At 44.4% G+C, this 16,055-nt stretch overlaps 2 protein-coding genes and 1 pseudogene across 2 annotated transcripts; 2 read left to right on the forward strand and 1 right to left on the reverse strand.

Annotated features, from left to right (window-relative positions):
• Positions 1–322: 322 nt before the first annotated feature.
• Positions 323–1,165, forward strand: LOC103651678 (uncharacterized). Its single transcript, XM_008677387.4, has one exon. The coding sequence runs from the start codon at positions 497–499 to the stop codon at positions 848–850; it is 354 nt and encodes a 117-aa protein (XP_008675609.1). The 5' UTR covers positions 323–496; the 3' UTR covers positions 851–1,165.
• Positions 1,166–1,385: 220 nt separating this feature from the next.
• On the reverse strand, positions 1,386–7,807 carry LOC103651679 (PAP/OAS1 substrate-binding domain superfamily). Its single transcript, XM_008677388.4, has 9 exons — positions 7,362–7,807; positions 5,657–5,842; positions 5,231–5,323; positions 4,900–5,082; positions 4,684–4,786; positions 4,404–4,589; positions 3,224–4,314; positions 2,411–2,922; positions 1,386–1,903 (listed from the first exon to the last, which is right to left on the reverse strand). Exons 1-9 carry the CDS (start codon positions 7,572–7,574, stop codon positions 1,843–1,845), a joined length of 2,628 nt encoding a protein of 875 aa, XP_008675610.1. The 5' UTR covers positions 7,575–7,807; the 3' UTR covers positions 1,386–1,842.
• Positions 7,808–12,898: 5,091 nt separating this feature from the next.
• On the forward strand, positions 12,899–15,273 carry LOC103651680 (amino-acid permease BAT1 homolog; annotated as a pseudogene).
• Positions 15,274–16,055: the final 782 nt, after the last annotated feature.

Raw genomic sequence — 16,055 nt, forward strand, 5'->3', positions numbered from 1 at the left:
GAAACATGGACTAATTAGGTATAATTTGTTTTTTTTAATTAGATTATATTTAATACTTCCAAGTTCCAATTAATATCTATGACAAAGGCTACAATTCAGTTATTTTTTAATACAAACTGGTCAGGCACAAGACTTATATATAATGTAAACAGGCAAGACAAGGACAAAGACGACACAGTGCGGCGTTCAGTCACTCACACGCGGTTTCCTTTCGTTCCGATGGACTCCGTCGTCTCCAAGCCACCGCCGGTCGCCGCCTATATATATTATATATATCTATCTTTTCTCCTGCCTTACCTTCTCCCTCACACCTTCCCGCGTCTCTCTCTCTCTCTCTCTCTCTCTCTCTCTCTCTCTCTCTCTCTCTCTCTCTCTCTCTCTCTCTCTCTCTCCACCATCCAAATCCACACACGCACCGTCCGCGTCCAGCTAGCTACTCCACCTGACGAGTGACGACGACTCCAACGCCTGCCCGGCGGCCCGCGCATTCGCGTCAATGGGCAGCACAGGAAGACAGCAGCAGACGCGGCTCCGGCCGCCCCGCTTCAGCAGCTTGTTCCTCCTCCTCCTCGTCCTCCTCGCCGCCGTCTTCACGCAGCCATCCAGCTGCAGGCCTGTGCTTCTTGTCGACAAGACCGACGCCACCGACGTCATACTGCTGCCTGTACCCGCCGACGCCGAGACCACAGCGACGGTCGTCTTCGCGGCACCGTCGGCGACCGTGCCCAGAGAGGACGACGACGAGGGCCGGCGGCATCATCGGCTCGCCGGCGGCCGCCACCAGTGGCTGCTCAACAAGAAGCCCCGGGGCAAGGCGCCGCCCTCCGCCCCCAGCAAACGCACCAACTGATTTCATTTCATCTCGATCGACATCGACCGTGCGTGCTCACTCTCCAACGACGGAAAAACGACACGCTGATACTAGTTCTCCTCGTCTTCCATTCAAACTTCTTCTTCATTTATTTCTTCTTTTCTTTTTTCTTTTTTTTGGCTTGAGTACATATATAGTACAGTCTACAGGATGTAAATGTAGATACCGATCGATACATGATACAATTCAGTTCCAAGTGTTTCGCGATCGCGTCTTCATTGTTAGGCAACGTACGCCACAGTGTCTTTTTAGTTCTTGGATCTATAAAAAGGTGAGAATATATATTATTGCAGACCGAGATGCATGTTCTTGTTCTTGGATCGAGCAAGCAGGGGAGGACGGCATTCGGTCAACCAGTTTGACGCCTGCATGGCTGGGAGACACGCATACGCATGCAAGGCGCCGTAGCGGACAGCGGGTCGACAGTGCGTGGGCGTGAACGCGCGCGAGTTTTACGCGCTTTTCGCCTTTTGCGTCCACGCGGATCGATCAGGACGCGCACAGACTTGCGAGATAATTTATTTGTTGCGAGATCCTGCCAGACCCCTTACTCGTTATATAAACGCCAACAAAGGCTACTAAAAACGCTATTCTCAACAACAACACAACCAACTAGCCCTCCAACATGTCTGAAGGGGGACCTTTTCCTAGTAACAGTACTATCTACATGTCATAACCCTGCATCTTTATTCCTTCTGCTTCTCTTGCTGTCCCTTTTGTTTTCTTTCTTTTTTTTTCTTTTTTGCCAAATGAGGGTGTAAGGCTGATCGCAGGGACAAGGTGAATCTGACGCCTGGAGTACGGGAAGAAAATGGCAGGATATACAACATGTTGTCTGGTTTCAGGGAGCAACAACTCGGTGCCACTGCTGCGGTTCAGCACAGACCATTCATCGGTAATTTTGCCTGGTGATCAAGTGCGGCGTTGACAGTCACCTCTCAGTTCATACTACAGTGTACCGCCATCAACATTCAACTGGACAGTGGGGGGAAGTCTCTGCTGTCCTTGAGGCGATATGATTGAGCGCCATCCCTGTGAATTGTACAGTGCAGGGTCAGACGTTGTAATAAACGCAGTAAACTCAGCACAAAACATGATCTAGATGTGTATTTATCAAGTACATCAGTAAGCTTTTAATGGTAAGCTAGTAAAATCTGCATTACCAAATCTGAAAAGACATCAGAATCCAAGGACACCAATTCTTTCTTGATTCACATAGTAATAATAATGTGACCAATGACAACTTGAATTGCCTCCCATCAAAATGGTACGCACGTGTGGTTCTCAAGAGTCAAGACCAAGGAACCCAGTACGATATAATCAAAAAAAAATTACATGCAGTATAATTTACTCTATGTATTAATGCCCGACCGTCAACATCACAACTATCTAAATAACTTTGCAGAAACACCAAAGTACCAAACTACAAGGAGTAAAACATCTAATTGTTGTAACATGGAAATGCCCACTACATTAAACATCATTTCTGCCATACAATTATTGTTAGTGCTGGCGATGAAAATAATATGCCATACATACCTCATTAGATTGGAATCTGTCGTAGTAGTGTTTCGAGGAGCAGAAACAGTACTCACAGGTCCAGAAACTTGATTGCTGGAAGCGGATTCTGATCTGCTAGCATGGTCTTTGGAGGTAACTTCTAAAGGCAACGGCCCCAATATCCCAGACTCAAGTTTACTGTTAAAGGTCCTGGACTCAAGCTTACTGTCTTGCAGGAGCATGAAACCATTGCCATGGAAATTATTCCTTCGAACCTGGGAAGATGGAGAATGAGCTGGTACCTTCAATTGATCTCTTGGAGAGTTAAGAGATGACGATGACATTGGTATACTCATTGGAGATGGCATTCCATGATCAGTTGCACCAGGAATATGTATCTGTGGTAGCTCATGCCTCAATTCCAGACCAGATCCCATATCTGCAGGCATATCTGTTCTGACATGGTGATGGAACCTTTGATAATTATTTGAAGCGAACTGATTTCTTCCTCTCTCCACACGTCCAGTGGGTGGCCTATTCTTGCGCAATTTCTACAGCATCCAACAAGGCAGACAAAATTATCATGAATACGGGACAAAGCTAAAGTAATCCTACTATGTAGTGAACTCATAAGAATAATGCCACAATGGAGACATCTTCAAGGTTATTGCATGTGAAGAAGGGCAATAACTCTAATAACATGATAAATAGATTACAAGGAGATTATTATGTGCACACATGTACAACATTTGGAACAGAAAGAACACATGGGCAAGTAACAGATACAGATTGTTCAGAAATGTTATTTTAAGTTCTACAAGCATATTTAGAATGTCCATGGAGGGAACATACTCGGTCAGAAAAGTAGGTGCCTGTTCCACGGGTCCTCATAGCCATAGGATCATCTGGTTGAATAAATGGACTCCACACAAGATAGCCAGATGGGTAAGGAGGGCAAGGGACTGCACCATTCATGCTAGCATATGAATATGGATTTTTTCTTCCTCGACCATTTGAAGGGCACGTGTTCTGACATTGCAGGGATGGTGGAGCAGGCCTTCCAGAGGAAAACGGGTTTACTGGATTATCTTGCTGGAACCCTTGCGCATACTGAAGATTATGGAAGTATGTCTCAAAATCTCCAGTGAGATCTTTCAAGATGTTATTATTGGCTCCACCAAGTTGTGAATTTTCATGTGTACATGCTGAGTTAGAGGTGGCCAGAACATTAACAAAGCCAGCAGAAGAGTAAGCATTATGCTCAATGGGTGGCAGAAAGCTTCCTGAAAACTCATTGTGATACTTGGCATCTTCAAAAGAGTGGTAAGATCTGCTTGTGAACTGCTTTGTTGGCATCCCATGGTGTGACATGTTTGTGTTATGTCTAACAACCACCTTACCATTTTCTAATTGGTAAAATTGATGTGGGGCATAACGTCTCCCAGATGGCGAGATAGTTGTTAAAGCTTCATAGAAGTCACCACTGTTCCTCACACTTACTGAATCATCAGTACTAGCATGACTTGAGCCTTCACTATCTAGCAACCCATCAGAAATAGACTTTATCGCTTTCTCTCCAGCAATAGAGTTACATTGTTTCTGTTTTATTGAGTCATCATGATTGATGGAATCTGAAATGTTGATGTTATTAAACCGATAAGAGAAATCACCACAGGGATTGCTGTATAAAGGTGCACTGCAGTTGTTGACTCTTTTGCAATCCAAGCCTAGAGACAAGGAACCGTTGGTGGCATGATAAGTCAATGTACCATCATCAGATGAGCTCACTAAAACATCTTGTCTGAACCCAATACGATTTCTCTTTAATGTGTTCCCAAAGAACTGATTCACTTCATCAACAGTATAACAGACAGGCCTTTGAAGAATCTTCCCAAGCTTACGAGCACCAAAATCAAATGCACTACGTATTCGGTAAAAATTTCCTGCACATGGAATAGTACAATTAAGCTTGAATATTTTTAGGAGATCATCAAGAACCTGATTAGTAATTCAGATAGAGGTAGAACAATACCTCTGCTGACACTGCGTCCAAGATTATTACTTTGTTTCAGTGGATCTACTATATTTAAAAACTTCCGAGAAAATAGTTGTGCATCTTTCTCAGAGTTTCTAGGGGGGACACTAAATGCATCTGCACATTCTCTGAGAAACTTTTCCCGCAGAAGAAAACCATCATCATGAATAACTGGAGGGTCAGCTGTTGAATAAAAACCCATGTCAATTATCAACAAATTTAAGTTGCAACTTGCAACAAGCCAACATACCGGGTCATTCAGAGTTCATTGACTTACTAACTAGATCAGGTAGTGAAGATAAGGAAACAGGACCAAACAAGCTGATTCCCTTAGCATCCCAATCAAATTGACTATAGTAATCGAGAAACCTATAGAGGACCTGCAGAAGGGCATATAATTATTTCACCCCTGGGAAGTAATTTATCTTGAAGAACTTTGATAAGGTTACAAAAAAAATATAAATGCAGCAGCAAAATTTATGCCAAAACTTACAGCTAATGGGCCATTCAAAGACTTATGGAAGATATGGAAAATGTATAGCACTAAAATCTCCAAAGCGTAGGTAGATATCAATCCATGGTGTGCACCAAGAATGCGAGTTTCATAGTAACACCAGTCTTTAATCAGCATTACGCTTCTTTTGAAGAGGTGTTTCTTTCCAAAATTCTCATCAACCTGCAAACGAAGGCATAAGCAACTCCAAAGAAGGCAGTAATCTTCGTAAAATGCGTTTATATTATTCACTATTAGACAAGTACAGAAGTGCCAGATCTGAGGTTTAAGGAAAGACAACAGAAAAAACCAAGTAACATTGAAATGTTACCTTCTCCAGAAAACAAAGTGTACAGAGTCCCCCAATCTGATTCACAGAGATATCTACTATAATGTTCTGTACTACACATTTCACCAGTTTGACCTGCCATAACGAAGATTTATCATAAGATAAACAATATATGAAACAACATTCTCACCTATAGAAACAGTGGCACATTCATTTGCTCCACCAATGTCGTAAACAAGACAGAAAGGAGTTGCTTCCAAGTATAAAGAAATGGGAATTCCTTTTTTACATAATGTACATAAATGGATGGTGATATGTATGAGTGCAGGGAATTCGAAGTACATTAATTAGACAAGTGGTGCACATATGAAACTAACACTTCCAGTAAAGTGAAAAATCTAAAATATGATATATTGTGTGTGTGACATATGCATTCAAAACATAGACCAATATGGTAAATTGAAATACCTCAGCATGGATATACTGGACATCTTTGACATCAAATTCAGAATCTTTCCTATGCTCTTCTGATTTTAGAATAGCACATACTTCATTTGCTAATTTTTCATCAGAAATTGCAGGGCCGAATGTAGTCAAGTCAATGTCTCCATCAGGAAGATAAGTTTTCAATGGAACAGATCCAAATGGAAAGACCTATGTTTTACAAACATAAAGGTTAAGTTTGCAGTACAATCCCTCTGATGTGGCATTAATGTAGCATTGAGACAGCACCAGAGCAGCACCAACCTTAGTAAAACTGCGATATCTCACTCGGGCGCATGCAGAAAAGCACCAATACTAGCTAAACATGCACATGTGAAATACTATCTAGTAAGCAATGCACTAAAACATGCTTCAGTGGCTTGTTAAATAACTGAATTTATCCCTCCCTGTAGACCTTGTAGCCAATTTACCTCAAATTGTGACACGTGTTCGACAGATCTATGGGATTGGGTGCACTCATATGAACAGCAATCCAAAACATCCTCAAAAACGACAGCCAAGTCAAAGACATGAGCCAAATCTTAAACCCTTACACCATATACACCCACATTTATCTACAGATTCACTCATAGATTGGAATAGGATCATAGTTTGGTACAATTATCACATTACAACAATGGTAGAATAAACTTGGTAAAACTATCGTGGCTATTTGCATAGTCCTTGCACGATACAATCAATACTAGCAACTATTTATGAGTAATTAACTATAAATGCAGAAACGTGTCTCAATCACAAAAATTACATATTCAACATTTGTATTTGTACAAACACAAAGATCATTCATTTGTACCACGATTTGCAATGCTTCTAAAACACAATTTAAGAATGTATAATTAATGGAATACATGCTACATTTAAATAATGTGTCTTAGACAGAATCAGGTAGGCCCGATCTTAAAAACTCTTATATTTTATATAATACGATCCTACAATAGATCTTAACATATCATCTTCAATCCAACTCAAGATGTCCTGACACCTGGACTGAGGCATAACAAAAGAGCACAGCTTCTCCTTCAAAACAACATGAACAATGTATGAAGGGACACGTCACTAAAACAGACATTAAGATAACAGGTGTGGCCCAGCGCCCCAGCCCTCCAATCCACTGTCAACAACCTCATTGTGTTTAATGCGGTATTCGAACACGTGCCGACAGATAGTTCGCGCTCACATTAAAGGTCATTCCCACCAAATCACATGGAGACTCAAGCGCGCAACCGACAAAGTATATCCACACCGTTACACGTTTATACTCGTCACCACCAATAAACACTTGACACCTAAAGCCCCCAGCAACAAACGACAAGGGTTTAAAAACATGAGCTCTTATATATACCGGTTTCGCGCCGAAAACCGCATGCTAGCAATTATTACAGTACATAAAAATGGAATAGCAAGAATGGCAGCAAGCAACTCCGCAGCAGGGACACACCCAGCATGAAAGCCTGACTTGGATTCCATGACCTAGAACATGAACAGTGGCAGTGAGACAGTAAGGACTGATTCCTCCTAAAGCACCCAGACAGCAGGCATTGGAGTGATCTGTAGGATATGACTGGTCATAGCACAGCAGAGACTGATCAAACATCTAGAGGTACAAAATTGTAGCAGCAGGGAAGGTAACACTTCCACTTCCAGAGTAGAGTAAGGACAGTATCTGAACCTGAACCCCGGAGTGGGACGCCAAGAGGCGCTGGACGTAGTCGATGATGGCGGCGCGGAGGTGCTCGGAGGTGGCGCTGGGCTGGATCGTGTAGAGTATGCCGAGCGCGGCGCTCTCGAAGCGCCGCCAGGCGTCGCGGGGGATCGACGAGGGGTCCGGGTGCGCCGGCGCGGGCTCGGGCACCGCCGGGTACGCGTCGATGATGTCCACCATGGTCGCCGGAGCCCCGAAACAATGTGCGAGAGCCTCGGAGTGAAGCGGCCAGCCGCTTACAGGAGACGCTAGCTTCAGGCGGCGACGGCGGACGGCCCGAGGCGCTTGCGCTGCGGCCTGCGGTGCGGAGTATCACTCACCGAGGCGATCGGTGAGAGCGCGGTCGCGACTGGGCGCCGCCGGATGGGGACGGGTTAGGGATTTTAATGTGACAGCAAGGGTCTTTTGTTTTTGCCTCAGAAATTGAAACTGAAATTGAAATGGCACTTCCCCTCCTAAATTTGGCGTCATCTGCAACACGCCAGAGTAAAATGACGATGGTGGTTGATGATGATGCAACACACAAAGGTTAGCAAGAGTATGAATACCACTGCTAGCATTTACATTTTCTTCTGCTATGTTTGCATCTCATGAAATGACGTGCGTCGGGAATTAATTTTGTACCATAATCAAGGATATATACTAAGGTCGGGCTTTCACTTCTTAAAAATGGTTGTGGCTTTAGTTTATTCGTCAAAGCAGCCTTTCTGAAGGAGCCAAAGACATTAAAAACCATCTGACAAAATAACTTCTAGACTAATTTTTTTTTAAAAAAAAACTATGTCAAATTAAAGCCGCGACATGTTCTGTACCAACAACGACGCCTATTTTGCCTAGTGTACTAGGCCAACCCGGGGACAACTTTGACATAAGCGCGAGGTGAGGCGGGAGACGGCCTTTGCGAAATAAGATTAATCTATACTACTCTATTAAGAGAATAGCGTCAGCGTCCACACCAAATATGCCCCTGTCTGGTATTGCCCTGCTCTCGTGGCCCCGTTCGCAGCCAATTTTTTTTCCCGCCACCAACCCAGTCATCCCTCCGTGCATGCCTCTCCCCTATTCCTTTTCTCTCTCCCTTACACTTGCAGGTGGGCCCCACTATCCTTTCCCACTTGCTGCTCATCTTCACAATGGAATGGCGGGTCATTCTCTCTCACGCAAGGAACACAACAGCCGCCACTGATTCCCGTGAATGAAGGAGTAGTAGCCGCTACCCTGAGATGCCACAATCTCTTTCCTTCTTTGCTCGATCTCCTTCCTTCTTCACTCTTTTTTCGTCCCTATATGTTTCCTCCCACGGTGGAAAGCAGCCAGTCACATCTGCTCATATGGAAGCGCAGTCGCGCCATTAATGGAAGCTTTTGGAGCCGCAATCACCTTTTTCCTTATCGGCATTGCTATCTCCTGGCTATAAGACGCCACGGCCGTGGACCTATCCCCATCCTCAGCTCACTCTATGTAACCTCTCTCTCCCTGTTGTCTGCGCGCCGGAGCATTGCAGCGATGTCGCCGCCCCTCACTGATGTGTCGCCCCCGTCATTCTTCTCTGTCGAGCTCGCTTAGGAAGCTCGCCGTCGACGCTCGCTGTTGCGACCTCGCCGTCTGTCTACTCGCCGATGTTGTACGCCGCACGCCTTCACATGTCCGTCGTCGCCGTTCTCTGCTCTTGACCATCATCATCGACCTGTGCATGCTGATGCTCATTAACGCCTCGCCGAAGTCCCCCCGTGCCAAGTGCCACTGGAGTTCTCAGTCCCTCCCGCACCCGTGACGCTGAGTCTTTGCCCTGTGTTGCTTCAGTGCGTTTGGAGATACCAATCTGTTTCTACCTAATGTTTCTTTCTCTATTTGCACCACACAATAAATCATCTTGCTCCACATGGATGCACAGACAGAGAACACAATAAATCATCTTGCTCTAAGACAAGAATATTGATCTACACAATCAGGTACATGAGCCATTGTTAGTGTACCCGTTTCTGTTCTTCTCTCTCATGAGACTGATGTCTTGACTGTGAAAAAGCAAAAAAAGACTAAAAACAACCATGGTTAGATTTACAATGTCTAAACAAACGTTATCTATTATGGTGAATTATCTAACAACTGTTGTATAGTCATCAGTCGATTTATTATTGAGCAAGCTCATCTAATGCCTTTTGTTTGTGAAAACTGCTACCTCGAGTTTTTGTTGTTGAGTTCGAAATAATGGATGGATGTACTCCATGCAACTTCTGCATGAGTAGAGAAACTAAGGGTTGTGTGTTGTCGTAACGCACGGAAATTGTATTATTTAAATTGTAAAAATACTAAAATTATCTCTACTACTACTTAAGTGCCTACTGTAGGCGTTCACAGCCACAGTGGCGCACGTTCTGCCGCCCGTGGCCCCCGCCCCGCATCCCGCGCGCGACCTTCCTTCAACGGCGCACCAATCAACGCGTGGAGGCCACCATGTAGTAGCGGATGACAGCGCTGATTTTGTTCGTTTGGATAAATTTTAGTGCCCACCCGTGTCGCGGGGACGACGCTGAGGACGCCAACGGCGACGGCGGCAGCCACCCCAAGCCCTCCACCACGACCGCCACGAAGACGAAAACCCTAACAGTGCCCAAACCCAAGTCGCCGCCGAAGCGTCAGGGTGCGAGTCGCCTCACCTTTGCGGACAACGAGGACGAGGACGACGCCGAGATGCCCTGTTTATCTTCGATGTATATGGTTTGCATGTCACCAACCGTTGTGAGTGGTGATTGATTATTTATCGTCTTGTTTTATCTGTATGTACTCCTTTAATGCAGCACCTTCGTGTGTCATGTGTCGTCTCCCCTGTAAGATGTTGATTAATATTCGTTATATTATTGTTTATTGTTTATTTTTTAGCAATGAAAAAGTACATGTACAATCTTATATATCTTTTAAGGTATGTAAAGATATGCTTTACAAAAGTATAGAATAACAATTATGGTTTTTACAAATCAACGTATTTTATCATATTAATTCTGTAGCAACGCACAGGCATATACCTAGTGTGATGTGGAGAATGGATGCATCTCGTGGAAGGGCCTCTCTGCAAAATATACACAAGTCAATGTCGGTTGAACCAGTATTTCTTAGCTTCAACATTCTAATGTAAAATGAGGAAAGTACTGTTGATACGCCTTCCTAAAAAATAACAAAGCGAGGGCGAAAACCTTGCCCAAGAGGCCCTCAGATATACTAAAGTTTCTCTTTTTTGTATCAAAAGAAAAGGTGACGTGGTCTCACTTTATTTCACTAGATATATAGCTAACTAGACTGTGTCTTCTGTCATATGTTCTATCATATCTTTTATTTCAAATTTTACTTTGTAAATAGTATTTAGTCCATAGCGTAAAACGATCTCTTGGCCACAACCTCACAAACACGGTAGTATGGCATATATCCACTATACCGTCTTATTTTAGATTATTTCGGCTTGTATGAAACATGTATAATGATCTTATCTTCTGCAACATATAGCTCAATTACGAAACCTAATACTGTATCATGTAACATGCAGATTTTCCACAAGTCGATTACTACATTAATATTGCGCTCGGAAAATACGTGCGGTTGGTATTATTCACTTTGCTAAGACGACTATTCTCATTATTCATTTATATTAGTTGTGAACGGTCAAAAGAATACGATGATTGAGTCATACACTCATAAATATGGTTGCAAAGATGCTGGTTCAAACTAAGAATGTAATAAGAGCAACTCCAAAAGACTATGTATATGGTTTTGTAAAGGTAAATTTAGCTAATATTAAAAGAAAATTGTATCAATAGACTCTGTAAGAGTATCTCAAGAGACTCTTTATTTTAGCTTTATATTTAACTATCTATTTAACTTTTTATAAAGATTACACTCTATATGTAGCATCTCACTCCAACAGACTATCTACCTAGTTTGGCTAGTCAGGTGGCTAGCCAAATTTAGCTAGTGAGAGAGTCAATTTGAAGAGTCAGATAGCTTGGCGAGTCAGATAGCTAATCTGTGGAGAGTTATTTTGCTATTGAGTAGCCAAAATTTAGCTTGGTGAGTTATTTAGCTAGTCTCTTGGAGATGCTCTAAACGACTCTTCAAATTTAGTGGCTCTCTATTTCTCCATCTTCGCTCTCCATTTTTGGATAGCCTGCTTCACTCTCTATTCAGTCCGTAGGTTTACCGAGTCTGTTGGATTAGCCTACACTTTTTCTCTAAAATCTATTTTAGAGAGTAGCTAAATCAGTAAATTTGGCTAGTCTTTTTAGCTAATCTCTTGGAGTTGCTCTAAGTACTAAATGGTTTAGACTGACTCAAGGGAGACTATAAACTCCTACCCTAATATAAAGAATGCTATTATATCCTCTGTATAAGATTACATCTCCTCTCTTTTATTTACTATATTTTTAAAAATAGGTTAAGCAAAATTAAAAATATGTATAAGATATTTGAGAGGCTATAAAAATTTAGAATAATGTTTTAGAAAATGAGATACATAAGACTTTTCGGTAAATGAATGAGATAATATTTTAGGGAGTGTTTGAATAGACTGGAGCTAATAGTTAGTTATCTAAAAAATTATTAGCTAACAAATAGCTCGCTAACTATTAACTTATTTGGTAAAAGTAGTTAACATCTGAACTATTAGCTAGATTGTTTAGATGTCTTAACTAATTTTAGCAGCTAATTATTAGCTCTAATCAGTGGCGGAGCTAAAGGGTGGTCTGTGTGGGCCACATACCACCCAAGCCCAAAACCTAGTAAACTATAGGTATTAGATATAAAAATATTATTTTTAAGCAACAACTTTGTTTTATTTATTTGAGGCATCTATGGGGACGAGACAACGCATCATGACAAACATGTGAAATTGAGCTCATATGCCTACAGTCGCATTAGATAGCTATCTGGTTCTAGAACAAGCATGCATAATGCCGCTTCAAGCAGTCTAGCACGACTATGCCTATCACGAATTCTAGGCTTAGTACGATACGTTGTATGATTTTCGTTCGCGTCAAGTCGCTTAGATAGGAGAAGGCTATGCTTACTGTAAAGGTATCATAAATATAATCGACAATTTCTTATACAATTATATGTTTTATATGTTCGTACGCAGTGCGCACAACTATTTTTTGTTAACTTTTTTATATTTTTTAGAGTTAAATATTTTATATTTGTAAAATGTAGAGGATTGTACGACTTTTGTATTTGATCATATTATATTTAATAAATTTTTTATTGCATATCGATTATTGTACTTATATTATGAAAATAATAAACTGGATTATTCATCACTAAAATCCTATCTACGTCGATGGCTTTCTGATGTATTTAAACATGCTCTTAGATAAGTTTTTTTAACGAGAGAAAGGTAGTAGAATGCCGCTGGAGTGAGTCTAAGATCCCCTGTTCTGGTCGAATCCGGCGCGTTGACTTCATCTCCCTCGAGGACCAGCATAAAACATCCCCTGCCGGTCGCAGTTCGCCACCAGCGGCCATCATCCAACACACTCCAGAGTCCAGAGTTCCCTCCCACCAACCCCACGGCGTAAGCGGCGCCATGAACTGGAAGAAATCTCCTCCCGCTGTCTCCGACGGCGCCCCCGACGACGCCGACGACGGTCGCCTCCGCGAGCTCGGGTACAAGCAGGAGCTCAAGCGCCACCTCTCGTACGACACCGCCTCCCCCCCATCGTATCGTATCATATCATGTCGCCAGCTCGAGCTTTGCTCTTCCACTGCATCTTTCGCGCAGGGTGCTGTCCAACTTCTCCATCTCCTTCACCGTCATCTCCGTGCTGACGGGGGTCACGACGCTCTACAACACCGGCCTGGCCTTCGGCGGGCCCGCCACCATGACGCTCGGCTGGTTCGTCGCGGGCGCCTTCACCATGGCCGTCGGCCTCTCCATGGCCGAGATCTGCTCCGCCTTCCCGACCTCCGGCGGGCTCTACTACTGGAGCGCGCGCCTCTCCGGCAGACGCTGGGCGCCCTTCGCCTCCTGGATCACAGGATGGTATGGTAACCTTGTTCAGCTTGCCGTTTTATTCAGTATTTACTTGAAAAAATGGAACCTTTATCTGCAATCATGAAAAAAAATGAACTCTTTATTTGTGTTTGCCTCTGTGACTGCTTCTTCCAGGTTCAACATTGTGGCACAGGCAAGCAGAGCGTCCCTTTCCTGAAGCTCCTTCATTCCCTCCCCTATAAAATCAATCTCTGCAGTGGGCAGGCACCGCCAGCATCGACTTCTCCCTGGCACAGCTGATCCAGGTGATCGTCCTTCTCAGCACGGGGGGCAACAATGGCGGCGGGTACCTGGCATCGAAGCACGTTGTTTTCGCCTTCCACGCGGGGATCCTGCTCAGCCACGCCGCCATCAACAGCCTCTCCATCACCTGGCTGTCTCTGCTCGGCCAGTTCGCGGCGCTCTGGAGCATGCTAGGTATATGCATGTGTCTCCAGTCTCCACAGGCTCTCGCATATCACTTGGTTTCTTTCAGGTGTCCTTGTCCTGATGATCGCTGTGCCGGTTGTGGCTACCGAGAGAGCCAGTGCCAAGTACGTCTTCACCCATTTCAACACGGACAACAGCGCTGGAATCCACAGCAACCTCTACATCTTCGTTCTGGGGCTCCTCATGAGCCAATACACGCTCTCAGGGTACGACGCGTCGGCGCACATGGTACGTAACGTACGTAACAGTTGCTGTTGCTGTTCCCAGCTAGCTATAGTATAGTAGTAATGGATGCATGCTTTGGCTGCCTCCATGCCGCACGCAGACCGAGGAGACGAAGAACGCAGGCAGGAACGGCCCGGTCGGGATCATCACTGCGATCGGCGTCTCGCTGGTAGTGGGCTGGGGGTACATACTCGGCATCACGTTCGCCGTGAAGGACATCCCCGCCCTCCTGAGCACCGGCAACGACGCGGGAGGGTACGCCATAGCTCAGGTGTTCTACCTCGCCTTCAAGGGCCGGTACGGGAACGGCGCTGGAGGGATCGTCTGCCTGCCTGTGGGTCGTCGCCGTCGCCGTGTACTTCTGCGGCATGAGCTCCATGACTAGCAACTCGAGGTGATGCATGCTAGCTTGATCGATCTGCCTGCCTGCCACTCGATCGATCCATGCACTACTGACTGATGGCTAGCTGCACTGCACTGCACTGCGGGCTTTCTTTTTTTTCTGCTGCCAGGATGACTTATGCGTTCTCGAGAGATGGGGCGATGCCGTTTTCGTCCGTCTGGCACAAAGTTAACGAGCAAGAGGTGCCGGTAAACGCCGTCTGGCTCTCGGCTTTCGTCTCCCTTTGCATGGCGTTGCCGGTAACTCAACAACTGAACCCTTTCCTTTCTGCCTTCTGAAACGAGCTGAGGTCTGCATGCATGGTGGCATGATGATTCAATCCCAACCCAACCTGCAGTCTCTGGGCAGCCTCGTCGCGTTCCAGGCTATGGCGTCCGTCGCGACGACCGCGGTCTACATCGCCTACGCGCTGCCGATCCTCTTCCGCGTGACGCTGGCGCGCAGCCGCTTCGTGCCGGGGCCCTTCAGCCTCGGCCGCTACGGCGTGCTCGTGGGCTGGACCGCCGTCCTCTGGGTCGCCACCATCACCGTGCTCTTCTCGCTGCCGGTGTCGTACCCGGTGACCAAGGACACCATCAACTACACCCCGGTCGCCGTTGCCGGGCTGTTCGCCCTCATCTTGTCGTCCTGGATCGTCGCCGCCAGGCGCTGGTTCACGGGCCCCGTCACCAATTTGGGAGGGTAGATGAGATTGAGATGCTACTACTGTAACACAAATAACGGTGCCTGATTTGAATTGAAACAACGGATTCACTCAATGATGTAGAATTGAAATATGGTTGTATATATCTATACCACTATATAATTTATCCGTTCAAACTTTACAAAACTCATACAACTAAATCACTAAACAAATTGCACCGAGACTTAACACACCAACAAAACCACGGTTCAGATCGCTGAATAACATCTCTCCGAAAAAATTATGTACATCCCGGATGCAAAGATGTTAAAATTAACTGAAGACATTTAAACAGTCTAGCTAATAGTTTAGCTATTAGCTACTTTTAGTAAATTAACTAATAGTTCGTTAGCTAATTCCACTAACAATTTTTTAACCAACTAATCATTAGCTCTATTGCGTTCAAACACCCCCTTGTTAGCGGACCAATAGCGGTTATGTCTTTAGGTTGTGGCATGATTAAGGGATAAACTATTTAGGTCCATAGTCTTCAGCACATATGCTTTTGTTCAAGATGAAGGGGGTGCCATGGCATGATAGATGACAGAGGCGAATTATCTGTGAACTATAAACACGTGGCTGAGCTGTTCACATGATGTTTATGTGTGATGAGTGATTGTTTAGAAGATGATTAGCTTTGGTCTAGTGTTCTCGGCGTGAGTTGTGCTATGTGCAACATGTATTTTCACTTTGTATGTGTAAAGCATGGAGATAGTCAATGGCAAAGATAAAGGTCAAGCATATTCGTGTTAATGGATCGGGGGCGGTAAAGACGGACGCCAAGGCTTCGAATGAGAGACTGAAGAAGCCTAAAGGCTGACTATAGTGATTGTTGACACCTAAAGAAATTGATAAGCACAAGTATATATGGAGGAATATACCATTTTA

Source organism: Zea mays, chromosome 3 (assembly GCF_902167145.1).
Source record: "Zea mays cultivar B73 chromosome 3, Zm-B73-REFERENCE-NAM-5.0, whole genome shotgun sequence".
In the NCBI taxonomy this organism is placed as follows: Eukaryota; Viridiplantae; Streptophyta; class Magnoliopsida; order Poales; family Poaceae; genus Zea; species Zea mays.

What these genes read in the sequence shown, in the direction of transcription:
- LOC103651678 (XM_008677387.4), top strand. Translation starts at nt 497, where the DNA reads ATGGGCAGCACAGGAAGACAGCAGCAGACGCGGCTCCGGCCGCCCCGC.
- LOC103651679 (XM_008677388.4), bottom strand. Translation starts at nt 7,574, where the DNA reads ATGGTGGACATCATCGACGCGTACCCGGCGGTGCCCGAGCCCGCGCCG. An exon ending in CGTCCCACTCCGGGGTTCAG is followed by an intron (nt 5,843 to 7,361) that starts GTTCAGATACTG and finishes TGTAAAACATAG; the next exon opens with GTCTTTCCATTTGGATCTGT. An exon ending in CACTTTGTTTTCTGGAGAAG is followed by an intron (nt 5,083 to 5,230) that starts GTAACATTTCAA and finishes CTTCGTTTGCAG; the next exon opens with GTTGATGAGAATTTTGGAAA.